The sequence below is a fragment of the Pristis pectinata genome, chromosome 26 (assembly GCF_009764475.1).
Source record: "Pristis pectinata isolate sPriPec2 chromosome 26, sPriPec2.1.pri, whole genome shotgun sequence".
Classification (NCBI taxonomy): Eukaryota; Metazoa; Chordata; class Chondrichthyes; order Rhinopristiformes; family Pristidae; genus Pristis; species Pristis pectinata.
The window spans coordinates 15,381,982-15,399,405 of NC_067430.1; the positions used below are offsets into that span (position 1 = coordinate 15,381,982).

Genomic DNA, 17,424 nt, shown 5'->3' on the forward strand with positions numbered 1-17,424 from the left:
TAGGAGGTGATAAAAAGAGCAGATAAAACATGACAAATTTACACTGGTGGATTCCAATTTTATTGCTAACATCTGAATTTATAATGGAGAAAGTGGAGAAGAACGCTGTGTAGAATTTGAATTGATAGATTATCAAGTGCATTATAAAATATTTTATGAAGCCAGCTCTGAAATAATATCTTGTTTATGGAAGCATAAGTGAATGGATGAATGAAAACTCTGCAAAATATTCACCAACACCAGAAACCACATAAAATATGCAGGAAACCTTGCTCAAAGATTAAACCATTTATCAATCCTCCTTGCTGACAGATCGAGTGGATTTTTTTGTGCCAATTAAATCGAGCCACATGTTTGAAATTGTGAACATTTTGTGCTGTTGTCTGCATTTCTGATGCTTTTGGTGGCTTTGGCGTTGGAGAGAATAATATTTTGCTTCTAAAAATAAAATTATTTACTCCTGAAGAGGATACTAACACTTTTCACTTGATCAGCAAGCATTTTGGAAAGAAGGCTTTGCTTAGTGGCTTGGCCATAGACACTGCCTCCTCATCTACAAACTATGTTGGAAAAGGAAAATAAAAATCCTGGTGAGATCTGGATATTGACTGGTGCACATACCAAGCAGTTTAGGTGTCTGCAGTCTGCTGGTCCAATGAGAACTGTGAGGCTATGCATTGCAAGTACACAGAAGCTATGTGTAAGTGATGGAAGGAGTGCACCACCTCACAAACTAACACCCACCCACCAATTGCCACCCATCTGTGGAAGAGTCTGCAGTTCCACACTGGCCACCTGAGGACCTATGAGACTGGAGTGGAAGCAAGTTAGCCTCGATGCTGAAGGACTGCCTAAGAAGTAAGGGAATAAAATGTATTTCAGTATTTGTCATTCACCCTGTTCCTGGAAACAATCCTCCCAAGCTGTGGAAGTTTCAAGACACACAAAACCTTAATGGCGGGTGACGACGAACAAGACTTCCATTAATTTCAGCCATATCAATGATATTTGTGAATTCAGTGTAATTTTCGTGAACCTGCTTATCTCTTTGAAAATTTAATAAGCAGATGCCAATTAAAGATAAAGCTAAATTTGTATACATAGGACTAAATCAGGATCTATCAGCAGTGATATAACTCCCTTTTGTTATGTACTCACCCAGGAGAGAGTTGTTGCTGAAGATTTAATTTCAGATTCACTGCATCAGCATCAAGTGCTCCAAGTCTGGTACTGAAGGTTCAGATGCAGACAAGCTCCCTGTGATCTATTTGAACAATATATCTCTGCTCCAACCTTAATAGATCCTACTGCATCACATTCTTGTATCAGCTATTCTGAGGCCATTCTAAGCATGACTAGTAATGAATGCCAAATTAGGGACTGTTCATGTGGCCTTGTTCACTAACAAATGGATTGAAATTGCCCAAACATTTCACATTGGGCCAGTGGCAGCAATGAGCTCCTCTCGAGTCCCTTGAGATGTTTTATTGTGTTAAAGGTGCTAAATAAAAATAAAAAGCTGTTGTTTTTGTTTATTAACTAAATTGAATTTGATCCTAAGTCGCAGAAGTGAAGTACTTTTTTTCACTTACTGCAGCATCTAGCTTCCCTCAGGAATAAATTGTGATGGTTGGTATCATTAATATACTGTATGAGTCAGCCTGGTGAAGTGTGATACTATTCAAAGTGAATTATGTATCTGCACCATATGTGCAATACAAATGGCAGAATGAACTTTAAAGGGACATTGGTTTTAAGAGAAGGAAGAGATGCATCTTGCTGCAGGTCACAACTGAAAGCATTAACTTTTCCTTTTTACAAAGTCAATGTACTTAACAAAGTACAATGGGCTGTTCAGCCCATTATGGACTCAGAAATACCATGCAGTGTGGTCCCATCAGCACAGCTGGTCTCCATTGTTTCTGTGAGTTTGGATCTTATCTGGAAACTCTTTTTGTACTTTGCTTATTCTTTGCGCAAAGAATGTGGAATGAACGGACCCAAAATTAAATTGCACTTATTTGGCATTGTGCCAATACTCCTCATTTGACTGTGTAGGAAAAGTTGAATGTGAGTGCAATTTAATTATTTAATTGTAGTTGACACACATAATGTCTCTAAGAAACAGGTATGCAGAAGAACAATCAGTATATTGCCTTCAAGTAAAAATATAACCTTTGTTGATCCCTTTGTTCCTGACTCTTTTTACAGATTGTGAAGGAAAATTCAATATCCTAGGCTTCTGCTCATGCACATTGTCCTTGATGGTACGTTATGTTTTCGTTATGACTGTTTGGTTGATCCAGTGTTGACAATAACTACTCTGTTGCCAATAAGGACTGGAGAGCTATCACCAGACATGTCTCTGCAAAACCTTCCGAATCCACTGGCAGGATACCAATGTCAGTATCCATCCCCAGGCCAGCATCCCTACCATCGAGGCTCTGATGATGCTCAACTGCTTCAAATGATAGGACATTATGTTGTCTATCATGCTCTCTAACACTTCAAGGATGTTCTCAAGGCCTCCTTGGAAACTATAACATCCTCATCAATTCATGGGAACCTCTAGCCCATGACTGCTCAAAATGGAGACAGTGCATCCAGGAAAGTACGGAGAGCTTGTGTCTCTTCAGCGGGAGCACAAAGAGAATATGAACAAACAGCAGAAGGAACAAGAACTTCCCACTCATTAAAGCACCTCTCGCATTTCCTGTGGCCTTGTTCCCACATCGACCTCTCAGCCACCTCAAGATTCAAAGAACTGGAATTGATGCAGGTCACCCTTGACCCTGCGTGACCCCATTTTCTGCTTCTATCACCAGCTGTTCACAGTATTGTTTTATTTACTCACAAGATTTATTGAGATCAATTTTTCTTTCACATATATTCCAGAGTCCATTTGGTGTGCAGATGAGAGGACCCTAAGCTCTCGCCTTTCCCATTGTCCCTTGGCACAAGATCCTGCATCTTAAGAGTCATACAGGACATAAAATGGCCCTTCAGCCCATCAAGTTCACACTGACCATCAAGCACCCATTTACATCAATCCCTCTTTCTCATTCTCCCCACATTCCAATCAACTCCCCCCCAGATTCTACCACTCACCGATACATTAGGGTAGTTAGAGTGGGCAATTAACCTACCAACTTCCATGACTTTGAGATGTGGGAGAAAACCAGAGCATCTGGAAGAAACCATGCAAGTTCCACACAGACAGATCTGGAGGTCAGGATTGAACCTGGGTTACTGGAGCTGCAAGGCAGCACCTCTACTATCTGTGACTCTGTGCTGCCCTACAGTGTGTCAGTCAGTACTATGTGCTTGTTGACAACTCCTTACACTGGAAGACCAGGAATTATCAGTAAGACTAAAGTGTCACTGAGTTGATCGTCTTCCAGCAGTAGTTGTTTATCTCAGTAGGCATCACTGGGACAGCCAGTTGACACAGAGTCCTGTGGTAAGCAGCTGTATGGGATGAACCTCGACAAAGACCACTGCATCCCTTTCCACACCTTCTTGGCAAAGAAACTTTCCAGAAGGAGATTGATGATGGTCTCATCCCTCCACAGCCACCTCCAGGGCAGGGTGTGGTGGGGTTGAGCCTCTGGCTGTGAATGAACGATCGAACAGGGACCAGCCCTTCTCAGCACCAATGAAAGTTTTGGTCTGTGTTTGAAACTTCTGGTGCTGGGAACTACCATCTTCTTTTCCCTCAGGGCTTTGCAGATCACCGTCTGATTGACTTCTGGTCAATGGTATTTTACTGCCTAAACTTTCCTATTAGGAACAGGCCCAACTGAAAGGAAGGTTTTAAAGCAATATGGCTTGACCCATCCTTCACAACACCTTGGATGGGTCGAACCTCAGCTCATAGTGACAATGTGCTAGCATATGCAGGGTTTTCAATTGCCACACATATGCACACATCCTTCCTAATGAATGTAGCAAAACACACAACATAACTCAGAGACATGACAGAGAAGAAAGTGTTGCCTTGCCTAATTCCAGATTTGATTCTGAAAATTTCCATTTCCCAACCTTTAATTTGGACGGTGCTGCTGATGTCTGTCTGGAGCAGTCGTATCTAATTGTGGATCTCCTCACCAGTTCCATTTTGAAGAACATGTCCATCCTATAAGTGTGTAACATACCGTCAAAGGCCTCCTCCTAGTCCAAGCTAACTGGACAAGTGTCCACTGTTCTGCATGAAGGCAAATGTATGCCTGAGTAGCGCTAATGTGTCAGAGATCTTCCAGTGGGACCTGATCTGGGTTCATTTCCTTCTGTTTGCATCTGGTCCAGACAGATCAGCTGGATAAGCAAGCCTTCATCACCCTCTGTCAATAGACACCACCACCTTTTGCGTCATTTCAATCCTCCTTGGTACCTTATCACAGGCGTTCCGCCCTCTCTCTGCTTTCCAACAAAATATGTTTGATTGCTATCTTTTCCTAGTACTGGTTAAAAGGTCATCCACCTGAAATGTTTAAACTGTTTCTTTCTCCACAGGCGCTGTCTGACCTGCTGGGTACTTTTAGATTTCCAGCATTATTAGTTTTTTTTTTGCTTTTCGTCCAAGTTTATCCAATCTGTGGATGGGCACTGGGTCCTTCGACCTTAAACTCAGTTCAGTAACCAGGTGCAGGACTTGACCCACTTGCTCTGGGACTGTAAGATTTCCTTCCCCTATATTTCGGTGCATTCTGACACAAACTTTTTCATACTATTGACCGGTTGGCTGGCAAATATGTTATGAAGAAGCTGACTCAATGGCCAAGACAAGCAAGGGATACATATGCGGTCTTCCAGTGCTGGAGGGCGCTGACAGCGTTGGAGTCTGAAGTTTCAATCGGAACAGGACTCTGGAGGGGGGCGAATGACTGAGGGAGCTGTGCGTGGTGATTCCAGTCACTTCGAATGACCTCCCACCTGATAACCGGCCCGAACATTAACACAACAACCCCCGAAATAAATGGGAAAGGAAGAATAGGCCACATTAATCTCTACAAATTCCGCCCCCAGCCTCTCAGATGAGTGGCTGCAAAGTGTACGCGGGTTCAGCCGCGCCGCAGCTGATTGGACAGTTTCAGTGTCAATCTCGTTACTTCCTAAATGTATCAAGTTAATGTGGATCGGAGCTGAGTCGCGGGGATTTCGCTCCGCCGAGCTTTCCGGACGCATTTGTTTATCTTCATTTGGGTGTCTCGCTGCAGGGGAAACCGAGGGGGACGGGAACGGGGATCGCGTCCCGGCTGCTCAACCCCATCACACCAATGATTGCATAGTGCGATCGTTGGGTAAATCTTCCACCATGGGCAATGGGATGTGCTCCAGGAGACAGAAGGGGCTCCTCCAAACGGGATTCTGTGTCCTAGTTGTACTTTGTTCTGGGTTCGGGTTGTACACCTACACCTACCTGAAGGAAAACGTGCGAAGCGCCGAAATGTTGGCCCAGAAATACAAGCAACAGCAGGAATCGGTCTCGGCTCAGTTACAAGGTGGGTCTGAAAGATAGGATGGTTACCCGAAGAGTTTAAAAGAGCAGGGACAGGGTGTATCGCGAATGGTGGAGGGCGGAGTTAGAGCCATCGGGTAACTGTAATATTTTGGGCCATCGCAATCTGGAGGCGAGGCTCTGAAGTGAAAAGTTCATCTACATGCATTCTAGACTTTCTTTTGGGGGAACATTGTAAATATTGCTAATTTGGGATGTTTACATTCCTGGAATAGTTTCCTTCTGCAACAAGTTTTGTTCCAGTGGAGATTACGCATGAACTCAAACCTTCAGAACTCTCCACTTGTTAATCTCTAATGCCCAAGGCGGAATCATTGACCAAAATACCGTGTACCGTATTCATTAATGTTTGAGGGAGGAATTGATGAAGGTTAGAGATATTTCTCTCGAGGTTTTAATGCACTAATCCTTTTAGGGAGCGCTAGCAACTCTAACTCCGTCCTCGGCTATTGCTGAGAAATGTGCTCGTCTTTAACGTGCCTTGGGAGGGTACTGCACATTGGAATTAAAGTTGCGACTGGTTACTTGAACCACAGGAATAAGTATAGATGGAAGGAGTTCTGTCAGCAACAATTCACGGTGGTTTTGCTCTGTTTGTCTCATTTGACGTTGGTCGTTTGTTGGACGTAATAACTTTGATGTCGGTTCTGATCATTTGATTGCTTCAGGAGGCTGGTCTAAAATTCTCCAAGGCCTCACTGGTTATGTTTGCACTAACATGTTAAGTCTCTCTCTGGAGTCAACATGACCTGAACGTGTACCAGAAGGCAGGCGCACAGTCTTAGGGTTGCAACTTGCAGCGAAAATATCGTCCGCGGGAACCTCAAACTGAACTTTCAAAGAATCCAGACAGAAAATATTTGGCCCTGCAAGCTTTTTTTAAAAAAAAAGTGTAACTGCTTAGAAAAAGTGGTCTGTGCACGTGGGCAGCCGAGAAGAACTCTGCGTGAGTGTGTAAAGCCAAGCATTTGCAGAGCCCTCTCCTGGGAAGCCTTAAAAGTTAAAACCAGACAATGTAAACAGGTGCTGCAGTACTGAGGAGACGCAAGCAACTCGTTGCTGCCCCGTTGTTGGAAAATTCTATGCTAGGTTGCAGCTAGATGGGAAAGTAAGCAAAGGATCGTGTAAAAAGAAAGTGTAACGTTAGTCGGAAACACACTTGCATCATAAAATCCAGTGTTGGCAACCTTCGAGTAAAGGACCAAATTACCTTGCACTTAAATAAAACTCCTAGCGTGCAGAATGAAATGAAACGAGTGGAAAACAAAGAGGGATTTTGTGTTTCCAATTCAATACGTGGAATATGGATTTGCCATAAATACACACACTTTAAATCCTTGCAATATGAGTTCAAATGTATGTATTATTTCCTAGTTTTCCTGTGAGAGTCTCTTTAAATTTATTTATAAACCTATAATGGTGGGAATTTGAAGTAAAAATAATAGGTAGTGTAGTAAATGGAATTGATTTTGATCATGTTAATTTTTTATTTATACCTTCTGTAATGCTAACATATGAAGTACCTATGAACATTGCAAGGAGTGTTTTTAATGATCAGTAGGTTGCCTGAAACTGTTTTGGCAAGTGCTACAGTTATATATTTGGAAGAGATGGCACTTTATTGTACCAGGTGTCACTGTATTTTGTTCACACAGCATTGTAAGGCAGCACATCATGGGAGGATCCTGCTATCGCAAGACGTGGTAGACTTTATTTTTGGATAGTGTTGCTGACACTGATTTTTGCATTCCTTGGGCAAAGAACCAGGTTGTTGGTTGTTTAGTGCCCACTGTCATTTCAGCTACCTTTCCTTGTACCTGGTGGACAGACAGGTACACTGTCCTAGGTACCAAGAAGAGCAGGGAGAGAGGTCAGTCACACTGTGTGAAGCAGCAGGAACCTGTCTAAAGCTTGAGTGCATTAGCTTCATATGGTAGAGTACATTGTGGTAGCTTCATATAGTTAAGGCAATCAGTCCCAGTTATTACTGCTGAGAAACATCAGCCATTGTATGCATTGGAACATCTCATAAGTAGCCATGAAATAAAGATTAGATCCTCCATTTTAGTGACGTTGAGGGATCAATGTTGGTTTGGGCCCAGGGAAGAACTTCCCTGCTTTTCTTTGAATGGGACCACAGGAACATCTATGTCCACCTGAGAGGACACCTTCAGCAGTGTAGTATTCCCTCACTAATATAGCAGAGTTTCGGCCAAGATCTTGTGCTGTAGTTATTGGGGTGGAACTTCAAACCACAACTTCTGACGAGGAGATGAGACTGCCTCCCACTGAGCCACAATTGGTTCCAAGCCTGCATTTCCTGTTCCAACCCGCACTGTATAGATAGATAAGTGTGAATGAGTTCTGCTTGTGACCTTTGCTCTGATGCTGTCTGTACTGACTGTTAGGTGACCAACAGTCTGATGCTGTCTAGATTGATGGTGTAGTGACCAGCAGTTTGGTGCAGTCTGCTGTCAGCAAAGCAGTTTGATAATGTCTCTGTGCAATGCCCAATAATCTGATTCTGTCTTTTCTTCACTGTCTTCTCTTTTCACAGATTTCTAGGCTTTACAAAAAGCCATTTGTTCATTAAACAGAAACAATTACTGTTCCAGTCTGACAGCAGGTCTGTTGAAACTCTCAGCCTGCTGTAAACTCAGTTGTGTCAAGTGGTCTGGCTATCAGTTGCTGCACCCTGCCTTCATGTTGTGCACTAGTTTAACTTTGCGGTCAAACAAATGATTCTGCACATTCCACAACAGTCTCCCGTTGCCTGCCTGGTTTATTTTACAATGATCAGTAATTGCCTGACCTTTTCTCTCTGTCACTTTCCAAGTATCTATGGAACCCTCTCACCTGCTTCAGCCTCAACCTCCATCTGGAATCTACCCTTCTAAAGCACAAACCTGCCGTCGTCTACCCACTGATGACACACAAACCTTGTGCCTGGACTCTTGGAGAAGTTGACCTTCAGATGTTGAAAGCTCCTGTATATTCTCTGTCTTCCTTGTTTTTTTATTTGATCTTATCTTATTTCCTGATTGACATACTCACTGCCTGTTTGGTGTTGGCTCTGCATACCTTTGACACTCCTTGATTCCGAAACATGAGTGGATCAAACAGCCTGAACTGTTCCCAAATGTGAGCTAAAGTTCACTGAAGTAAGTTAAGTATTAAACATTACTGCAGAATTTACTTCTTGTGTGTCATCGTCCATCATTGCACAAAATCAATTTCAGAGGAGTTGAGTTGACAGCGCAACAGTCATGACTTTTTACTTTCTGTACCTGGACAAGAGGTTTGATCCTTTGTAGAAGAGACTAATGGACAGTAGAATAGACCCATTAATAAGGTTCTTGGAGCAAGTGGCCCTGCAACACCCTCCACTCTTCCATCCTTCTTTATTTCCCCACTCCCCCTTCATCCCTTGCTTATTTGGGACAGGGTATTGTGGCAGTGGATAGGTTCAAAATGAATGCAGACGTTGCTGATCCTTGCCCGAGTTTCTTGACTTTGTTGGCTTTGAGCTGCCTGGTACCCAGGCACAGTATTGGCAGGAAGTCCACAGGGTGCGTACAGGGTGTTGAGCCGTGATTGGTTGGCTACTGTGCCCTGCCTGTTTTTTGATTAGTATTTCTGCGCTGATACTCCCAGCATGCCGTGCTTCATTCTCCTTCCCTTGGGCATCATTGGGCCTCACTCCATGACTCCATAGTAACCATGACAAATGGACGCACGGGCTCACACAGTCACACTAAGTAGCACATATCACTCTTCAGGCAGCATTTCATGGGGAGGTCCAAATATCTGATCTGGCTGGAGCTTTGGGCACCATCAAGAGGCACTTGCACTGTAAAAGTCCCGTAAGCTCTGAAGGGGTGGATGTCCACTCCTTTGGGGAAGGAGTCACGTCCTTGTGATGTAGCTGGCAAGTCGACCCTTTCACTGCAAGCCACGTCTGAGTCTGACGTGGAAACCAGGCTGCTTTCTTGTTCAGGAGGGTCCTCTCTGTCTGACCATCGTACATTTTCACCCTACCTCCCTTCCTCAGGCTCTTTCCATTACTACCTCGACCCCCTCATTCTCTGCTTCTTGCACCGTCTACCCTCCCCCTCAGAGTGTTGTCCCTTCATCACCCTATCCCTCTGCCCTCTCCTTTGCTCTGCCTGCTACCTTCCTCATGTGAAGCAGTCCAAGAGTAAATAAAATCCAGGTTGAAAAGAGAGGAGAAGGACGATGTAGGAAGCTCTGACGGTGCTGCTCCCGATTCTCTGGAGCTTCACGTGGCTGGACTTGGGGAGGTGGCGAATGTCCCATTGCTATGTGTGTATTGCGCAGGATTAACAGGAAATGGAGGATTGTGTGGAATGATCTATAACATCTGTTTCTTTTTACAGTTGTGTATGAGCATCGGTCGAGGCTGGAGCGCTCTCTACAGAAGGAACGAGGCGAGCACAAAAAGACAAAGGAAGGTTAGACGGTTCCCTCTGGTTGGGTGTATCGTTTGTTTCTTTGTAGTTGACATCCCAGTCCTAAAGTAATCGTTTTTTTTGTTTAGGTTGGCTGCTTATTAACACCCAGTTAGTACAATCCAAAAACCTCACCTTTTTGAGAAGAATGTGGGTTTCTTAAGCCACTGGGTCACTGATACCATAGAGGACATCAGGCTTAGTTCAATACAAGCTGGAGGTAGCATCAGAGAGACTGAAGCTTAATGTGTGCAGGAGCCCAGTGAGAGAGAGTCCCTGGGGACTAGTTCCCTGTGAGAGTTACTGCCCAGGGGCATTGCATCCTTGAGATAAACAGTGCTCACAGAAGAGATAGAGACCTGGGACACAATGCCCTGAGAGGAGAAACAGTGCCTGCAGACGCTATGACCCACAGAAGGAGAGCGAGAAAGAGTAACCGTGTTCAGGGACTCTGTGCCCAGAGAGAAGGAAACAATGCTTAGAAAACCCTGAGAGACAGTGAGAATGAGAAAAAGTGCCCAGGACACTGTCTTCAAGAGAGAGAAACAGTGCCTGGAGACCCCAAGAGAGATGTGGGCAGTGTGCCTCACAGGGAGAGAGATAATGTTTGGGGACTGTGACAGTATTTATGAATCTGGCAGTTTGCTGAGTGATCTTTTCAATGGAGTTGCCTGCATCCCAGGAAGGAACCATGTTCCTGTTTCACAGGGGAATTAGTTCCTTCAACGTTGTAGGTGGTTTCAGATCAAGTGCTGGAGGAAATGCCAGGTTGCAATGTTTCAATTCACTAGCTGTTCTTGAGAAGAGGTTTTATTGTTTTTTTTCTAGTGGTGTCAAGTTTCAAAGGGAATGTTCTATTTTTGTCGACCTTCAGGCATGTTAAAAAAACATAGCTGTCAAATTATGGGATTGTAATGTGGGACCAAGATGTTGTTATTATCTGTATTTGGGTGGGGTGCTTTCGACTGGAGTGAACAAAAGCAAGACTGATCTTTCTTTTGTTGGTGGAAAGAACTATTTACCAAGTTTCTGCAGTGGCTGTGGACATTGTAGGTGAGTTCCAGTAACTAGATCCTGGCTCCCTAACACAGGCCCATGACACAAGTTAGGAACGGGCTTCTTCCCCTCCGCCATCAGATTTCTGAACGGTCCATGAACACTACCTTTGGCACCATTTATTTATTTTTGTAATTTATAGATCTTTATGTCTTTGCACTGTACTGCTGCCACAAAACAACAAATTTCACGTCATATATCAGTGATGATAAATCTGATTCTGAGGTACAGCTGTGTTTATTCTGATTAAACGTCTGGGCTCTTGTTGGCTCAGACCACACCTTGGTGCCTTGGCTCAGTATGTTATCGAGTTGAGGGGGATCTGTTTAGTATTATGGTGGTTGTCCTCCAGTCTAGATTGATAGCAATGTGTGTGCAGCATGACAAGCCTTTTTCTCCAGTTCTTCTACAAATGATTTTGAGTTGGCTTAGGCTGGTTGTGGAAATAATTATAATGCTGTGTGTCTGGTTTGGGTCAAGTTTTAATTTTGTTCCCTGTGGTGAATAATGTGGCTGTGCATTGTGGCCGTGGTAACCTGGAAATTTCCCTTCTTACACATGTGATCACATAGCCTGTGTGCTGTTCTGTTGAACATGGAACATAGAACAGTACAGCACAGACATAGGCCTTTTGGCCCACAATGTCTGTGCTGAGCATGCTACAAATTAAATTAAATCTCTTCTGCCTGCACATGATCCATATCCCTCCATTCCCCGCTGTCCCAGTGGCTCTCCACTCAACTTTAGAGCACCTAGACAACAGCAAAACATGTGTCAGGCTGCTGTTTATCGATTACAGCTCAGTGTTCAAGACCATCGTCCCCTCAGTACTAATCAACAAGCTTCAAAACCTGGGCCTCTCTACCTCCCTCTGCAACTGGATCCTCGACTTTCTTATTGGGAGACCACAGTCAGTGCGAATCGGTAGTAACATCTCCTCCTCGCTGACAATTGACACAGGCGTACCTCAAGGATGTGTGCTTAACCCACTGATCTACTCTCTCTACACTCATGACTGTGGCTAGGCACAGCTCAAACGCCATGTATAAATTCACCGTTGACACCACTGTTGTTGGCAGATTCTCAGATGGCAATGAGGAGGCGTACAGGAGTGAGATAGATCAGCTGGTTGAGTGGTGTTGCAACAGCAACCTCGCACTCAACATCAGCAAGACCAAGGAATTGATTGTGGACTTCAGGAAGGGGAAGTCGGGAGAACACACATCAGTCCTCGTTGAGGGGTCAGCGGTGGAAATGGTGAGCAGCTTCAAGTTTCTGGGCGTCAGCACCTCAGAGGATCTATCTTGGGCCCAACACATTGATGCAGTCACGAAGAAGGCACCCCAGTGGCTCTACTTCATTAGGAGTTTGAGGAGATTTGGTATGTCACCAAAAACTCTTGTAAATTTCTATAGATGTATGGTGGGGAGCATTCTCACTGGTTGTATCACCGCCTGGTATGGAGACTCCAATGTAAAGGATCGAAAGAGGCTGTAGATTCAGCCAGCTCCATCATGGGCACAACCTTTCCCGCCATTGAGGACATCTTCAAGAGGCAGCACCTCAGGAAGGCAGTATCCATCATTAAGGGCCTTCACCATCTGGGACATGCCCTCTTCTTGTTACTACCATCGGGGAGGAGATAAAGGAGCCTGAAGACTTGCACTCAATGTTTCAGGAACAGCTTCTTCCCCTCCATCATCAGATTTCTGAACGGTCCATGAACACAACCCTCTTTTGCACTATTTATTTATTTTTGTAACTTACAGTAATTTTTATGTCTTGCACTGTACTGCTGCTGCAAAACAACACATTTCTCAGCATATTGTCAGTGATAATAAACCTGATTCTGATATTCATGTGCCTATTTAAAAGCTTCTTAATTATCTCTATTGTATCTGCTTCCATTGCCACCCTGGCGGAGCATTCCAGGCACCTACCATTCTCTTCGTAACAAACAAAAACAACTTGCCCTGCACATCTCCTTTAAACTTTTCCCCTCTCACCTGTAGGAGCCAAAAGAACTTAAGATGCCAAATAACAGGTGCAGATGAGCTTTTGAGTGAACGTTTTCACTCTGAGGTCCGCTGTTGTTTCAGAAATTGGACCAATTAGGAAACTGACTCAAATCTTTAAAGGAGATTTTCTAAATTTACACTTAAGTGTTTTATTTCTGGATGTGCTCCCTGTAGAACTTGCCTACATTGAATTCTACCCGACACAGTTTATCTAATGATTTAACCTGCTCTGACCTACAATTTGCTATTACTCCTACATCACTGTTATCTGGAAATTTTGATTTTTAACTCTTTTCGCCCTCTTCACCCAAGCCATGATAAATGTGGAGTTGATGGGCATGCGGGAAAGAGTGGGTCACACAGAAATAGATGGGGGAATGGGATTAATCTGAGAGTCAGAATAGACTCAATGGATTGAATGGCTTCTTCCTACATCATGAGAATATGAAAATACAAAGCCCCTGGGAAACACCACCTGTACTGTCTGTCGGTCAACCATCTCCCTGGCTTCTCAACCTCTTCTATCTTCTATCTCTGCCTACTTCACTAACCCCTGTCCATTGGGTAACTTCTTCAGAAGGTGGGCTCATGTTTGCAGGGATTCCCCAGGGCTGCCAGTACTTGTTGGGGCCTTGGTCAAGGCGCTAAGTGGAATTCTGTGCAGGGACTCTTCCATTTCTGCCTGGCTGTTTTCCATGTTTGAGTATAATCGTCTGTGCTTCCTGCTACTCCCACTGCGCAGGCAACACAACAAACATTTCCTTTTTTAAAGAGGAAATCCTGTAAGTGCTGCTGAGCTGTGTTTAAGCATTGCATTTTAAGATGAAAATCTTTGTATCAAGGATATCTGTGCTTAGCTGCTCTGTCGGCCCCTGGAAGATAATTGGGAATCATTTCATGTGGGAACCCAACCTCCCAAGTGGCAATGCAGTGAAATATAAATGCATCCATTTAGAGTTCATAAGAATAAGACACGCACTACTAAATCCAGCTGCCTCTGCCCAGAGAATGGTCGGAGTGTGGAGCTTGCTATGGCAGGGAATGCTGGGTGACTAGCAATGGTGCATTTAAAGGAAAACGAACAGAATATGAAGGAAGGAATAGAAGGATTTGCTGGTATTGTGAGTTGCAGAACAGTGCAAGGAGCTTGTGTGGAGAATGTGTAACGACGTTGACCTATCGGCCAGATGACTGGCTTCTGTGTGGTGGGTGGGGTGGGGAGTGTGTGGGGAGGGACATGGATTTGAAATAAAAATAGAAAATGCTGGAAATGCTCAACAGATCTGGTAATATCAGCAGAATGACAAATAGAGTTAATGTATCAGGTAAAAGTGTTAGGATTAGAGGGCCAGGGAACAATGCTGTCATCGAGGATGGTAGGGGCATGGAACTCGGGTGCCTGAAAAGGTGGTAGAGGCAGAAACGCTGACCATGTTTAAACTTGGATGTCTCCTTGAAGAGCCAGGACCTGCAGGGCTACAGGTCCACTGTTGGAAGGTGGGATTAGGTAGGATAGCTCCTCAGATGCAATGGGACTGAATAGAACCAAGGGATCAGCCTCAGAATAAGGGATCAGCCATATGGGACTGAGTTGAGAAGAAAGTGTTTCACTTGGAGCATAGTTAGTCTTTGAAATTTTCTCTGCAAGAGGGCTGGAACTCCTTCTGTATGATTCCATGATTCTATTTTAAATTTGTATGTAATTCACAGCTGGACTGGTCCCTGCACAGAAAGGAGGGTGTCCAAAACAAACAAAGATAAGAAGTAGAAGCGTTCAGTCCCTCAGGACTGCTCCTTGTTCAACAACAACATGGCTGATCTTTTACCTGACTGCCAGTTTCCTGCATTAATCCCATTAACCTTGATTGCCTTGATATATAAAAACATATCGATCTCTGCCTTGAACACACTCAGTGATTGAGCTTCCCAGCCCTCTTGCAGAGAAAATTCCAAAGACTGACTGTGCTCTGGATGAAAAACTTCCTTCTCAACTTGGTCCTGAATGGCTGATCCCTTATTTTGATGTTGTTCCCCATTTCCAGACAGCCCAGAGGAAATACCAACTCGGTATCCACTCTTTCAAGTCTTTTAAGAGTTTTGAGAGATCACTTCTCATTTTTCTAGACTCCTAGAGAGTATAGATCCAGTCTGTTAACTCTTTTCTCATTGGACAGTGCACCATCCCAGATGTTAATCTGATGAACCTTTGCTGCATTCCTTCTAACCATGGACTTCTGCCTTGGGTAGGGAGACTGGATCTGTCTACAATATTCCAGATGCAGTCTCACCAGGGCCCTATATAGTCGGAACAAGATGCCTCTACTCTTGTAACCTAATCTTCTTTAAATAAAGGCCAGTTTATGGTTTGCCTTGCTAATTACTTGCAGAACTTTCATGTTAACTTTCAGTGACTTATTTAGAAGGACACCAGGTCCCTCTGAACACCAGTACCTTTCAGCTTCTCGCAGTGTAAAAAAAATACTGTTTTCTCTACCAAACCCAATGTTTGGTCTCTCACGTCTGCCTCACACTGTCATTCCACACTGTCACTTCCTTGTGACTTTGCACCTCCCCTACTCCCCTGTGCCTCTGTCCTCTAGTTGTGGTGCCCTGTGTCATTTTGACTGCACTAATTAAGCACAAATCAATCGTGGGATGCATTGCACATCCTGCTTACTGGCTGCTTGTCAAACTTGTAGTTCCATTTTAACAAATTGTGCATCATTGGCAATTGTCCCTTCAGAGGCTGGGGCCCTCAGCTCTGACATTCCTTCCTTGAAGCCCCTTGAACCTCTACTTCTCTCCACCTTTAATTTGTTGTTTAAAACCTACCTCTTTAACCAAGGTTTTTTGTTCCTCTTTATTAATCTCCCTCTTTTGTTCAGAATCATTCTGTTTAGTTTGATAATAATCCCATAAAGCACTCTGAGTCATTTTAACATGAGTGCACTATATAAGTAAACACAAGCTATGCTTGTTGTGGCTGTGGTGAACTGCTGGGAGATGCAGTCTCCTGGGGTGTCTATCATTCGGTGCCGAGCTCAGTTTAAGAGCGTCCAGTTACGGCTCCTGTTCCTCACTGACCTGTGTTCTGCAGGCCAGTGTGGGATGAGGATATTGATGACAGCCTAATGCTTAGAATATTAAAAGCATCCACCTGTTACTGATTGAATGCTAATTCATTCTCATTTTCTCTCCTATCCCTGCAGATTTTCTAGTGTATAAATTGGAAGCTCAAGAGTCATTGAACAAAGAAAAGGTGAGTGCCCACTTTATTCCATAAATGGAGCTCTTCATCTTAAAGCTGAAACTCATCTCTTTTCAAAGCTTTCCTGTTTTAAGATGCAGATCCTTTGTTGTTGAACCACTGACCTTGATTAATCTGATCTTTTCTCCTTGTCTTTTCATCCTCACTATTAAGGCTTTGTTTATATTGATGCAAATTCTGTAAGACTTTCCTGGATGTGAGATTCACAGTAAATGCTTCATTGGGAGGGGAGTTTGGTGGGTTAGGTGGGCACCACTCCCATCCCACCCTGAAATTCACCTACTTGCTGGTTTCAGCAAGACTGCTGAAGACGTTCGATGTGGGAAAGTGTGAGGTCATGCACTTTGGTGGGAGGAATCCAAAGGCGGATGGCAGGAGTCAGAAGGTAAATGGAAAGAGACCTGCAGATGAGTGGAGTGCAGAGAGTTCCACGTGTTCTTGTGCATAACACACAAACCATTAGCGTGCAGGTACAGCAAGTAATTAAGAAGTCAAATGGCATATTGGCTTTTATTGCTAGGGGATTGGAGTTTAAAAACAGAGAAATATTGTTACAATTATACGGTATTGGTGAGGCTGCACCTGGAGTACTGTGTACAGTTTTGGTCCCCTTTATTTAAAAAAATACTAGTCTTGGAGGCAGTCCAGAAGGGATTCAGTAGGCTAATTCCTGGGGTGAGAGGGTTATCCTTTCATTAAGGGCTTAAAAAAAATTGTTAGAAGAACTAGGAGTGATCTTATTGAAATGTATAAGATTCTAAAGGAGGATGACAGGGCAGATGTTGAGATGGTTACACCAGAGGGAGGGTCTCGAATGAAGGGACTTGGTTACCGGATTAGGAGATGGTCATTTAAAACTGAGGTGGTTAGGAATTCCTTCTCTCAGGGTGGTGAATCCCTGGAATTCTCTACCTGAGGTATTTGTGGAGGCCGGATGACAGGACGTATTTAAAGGAGAGGTAGATAAATATTTGAAACATTGGAGACTTGATGGCCTTGGAGAACTGGCACAAGAGGAGTTGATACCTGAGGCAGATCAGCCATGATCAGACTTGAGGGACCAGGTGACATACTCCTACTTGTACGTTCTTGTAG

At 43.9% G+C, this 17,424-nt stretch overlaps 1 protein-coding gene across 1 annotated transcript in view; it reads left to right on the top strand.

Moving 5' to 3' along the window:
• Window positions 1-5,007: 5,007 nt before the first annotated feature.
• The window catches only part of LOC127583397 (Golgi integral membrane protein 4-like), a 42,182-nt gene continuing 29,765 nt past the window's right edge, over window positions 5,008-17,424 (top strand). Inside the window, exons 1-3 of the mRNA XM_052039347.1 lie at window positions 5,008-5,501; window positions 9,916-9,990; window positions 16,271-16,320. Coding sequence (XP_051895307.1) covers window positions 5,129-5,501; window positions 9,916-9,990; window positions 16,271-16,320 — 498 coding nt within the window. The 5' untranslated portion in view covers window positions 5,008-5,128. The remainder of the gene's footprint in view (window positions 5,502-9,915; window positions 9,991-16,270; window positions 16,321-17,424) is intronic.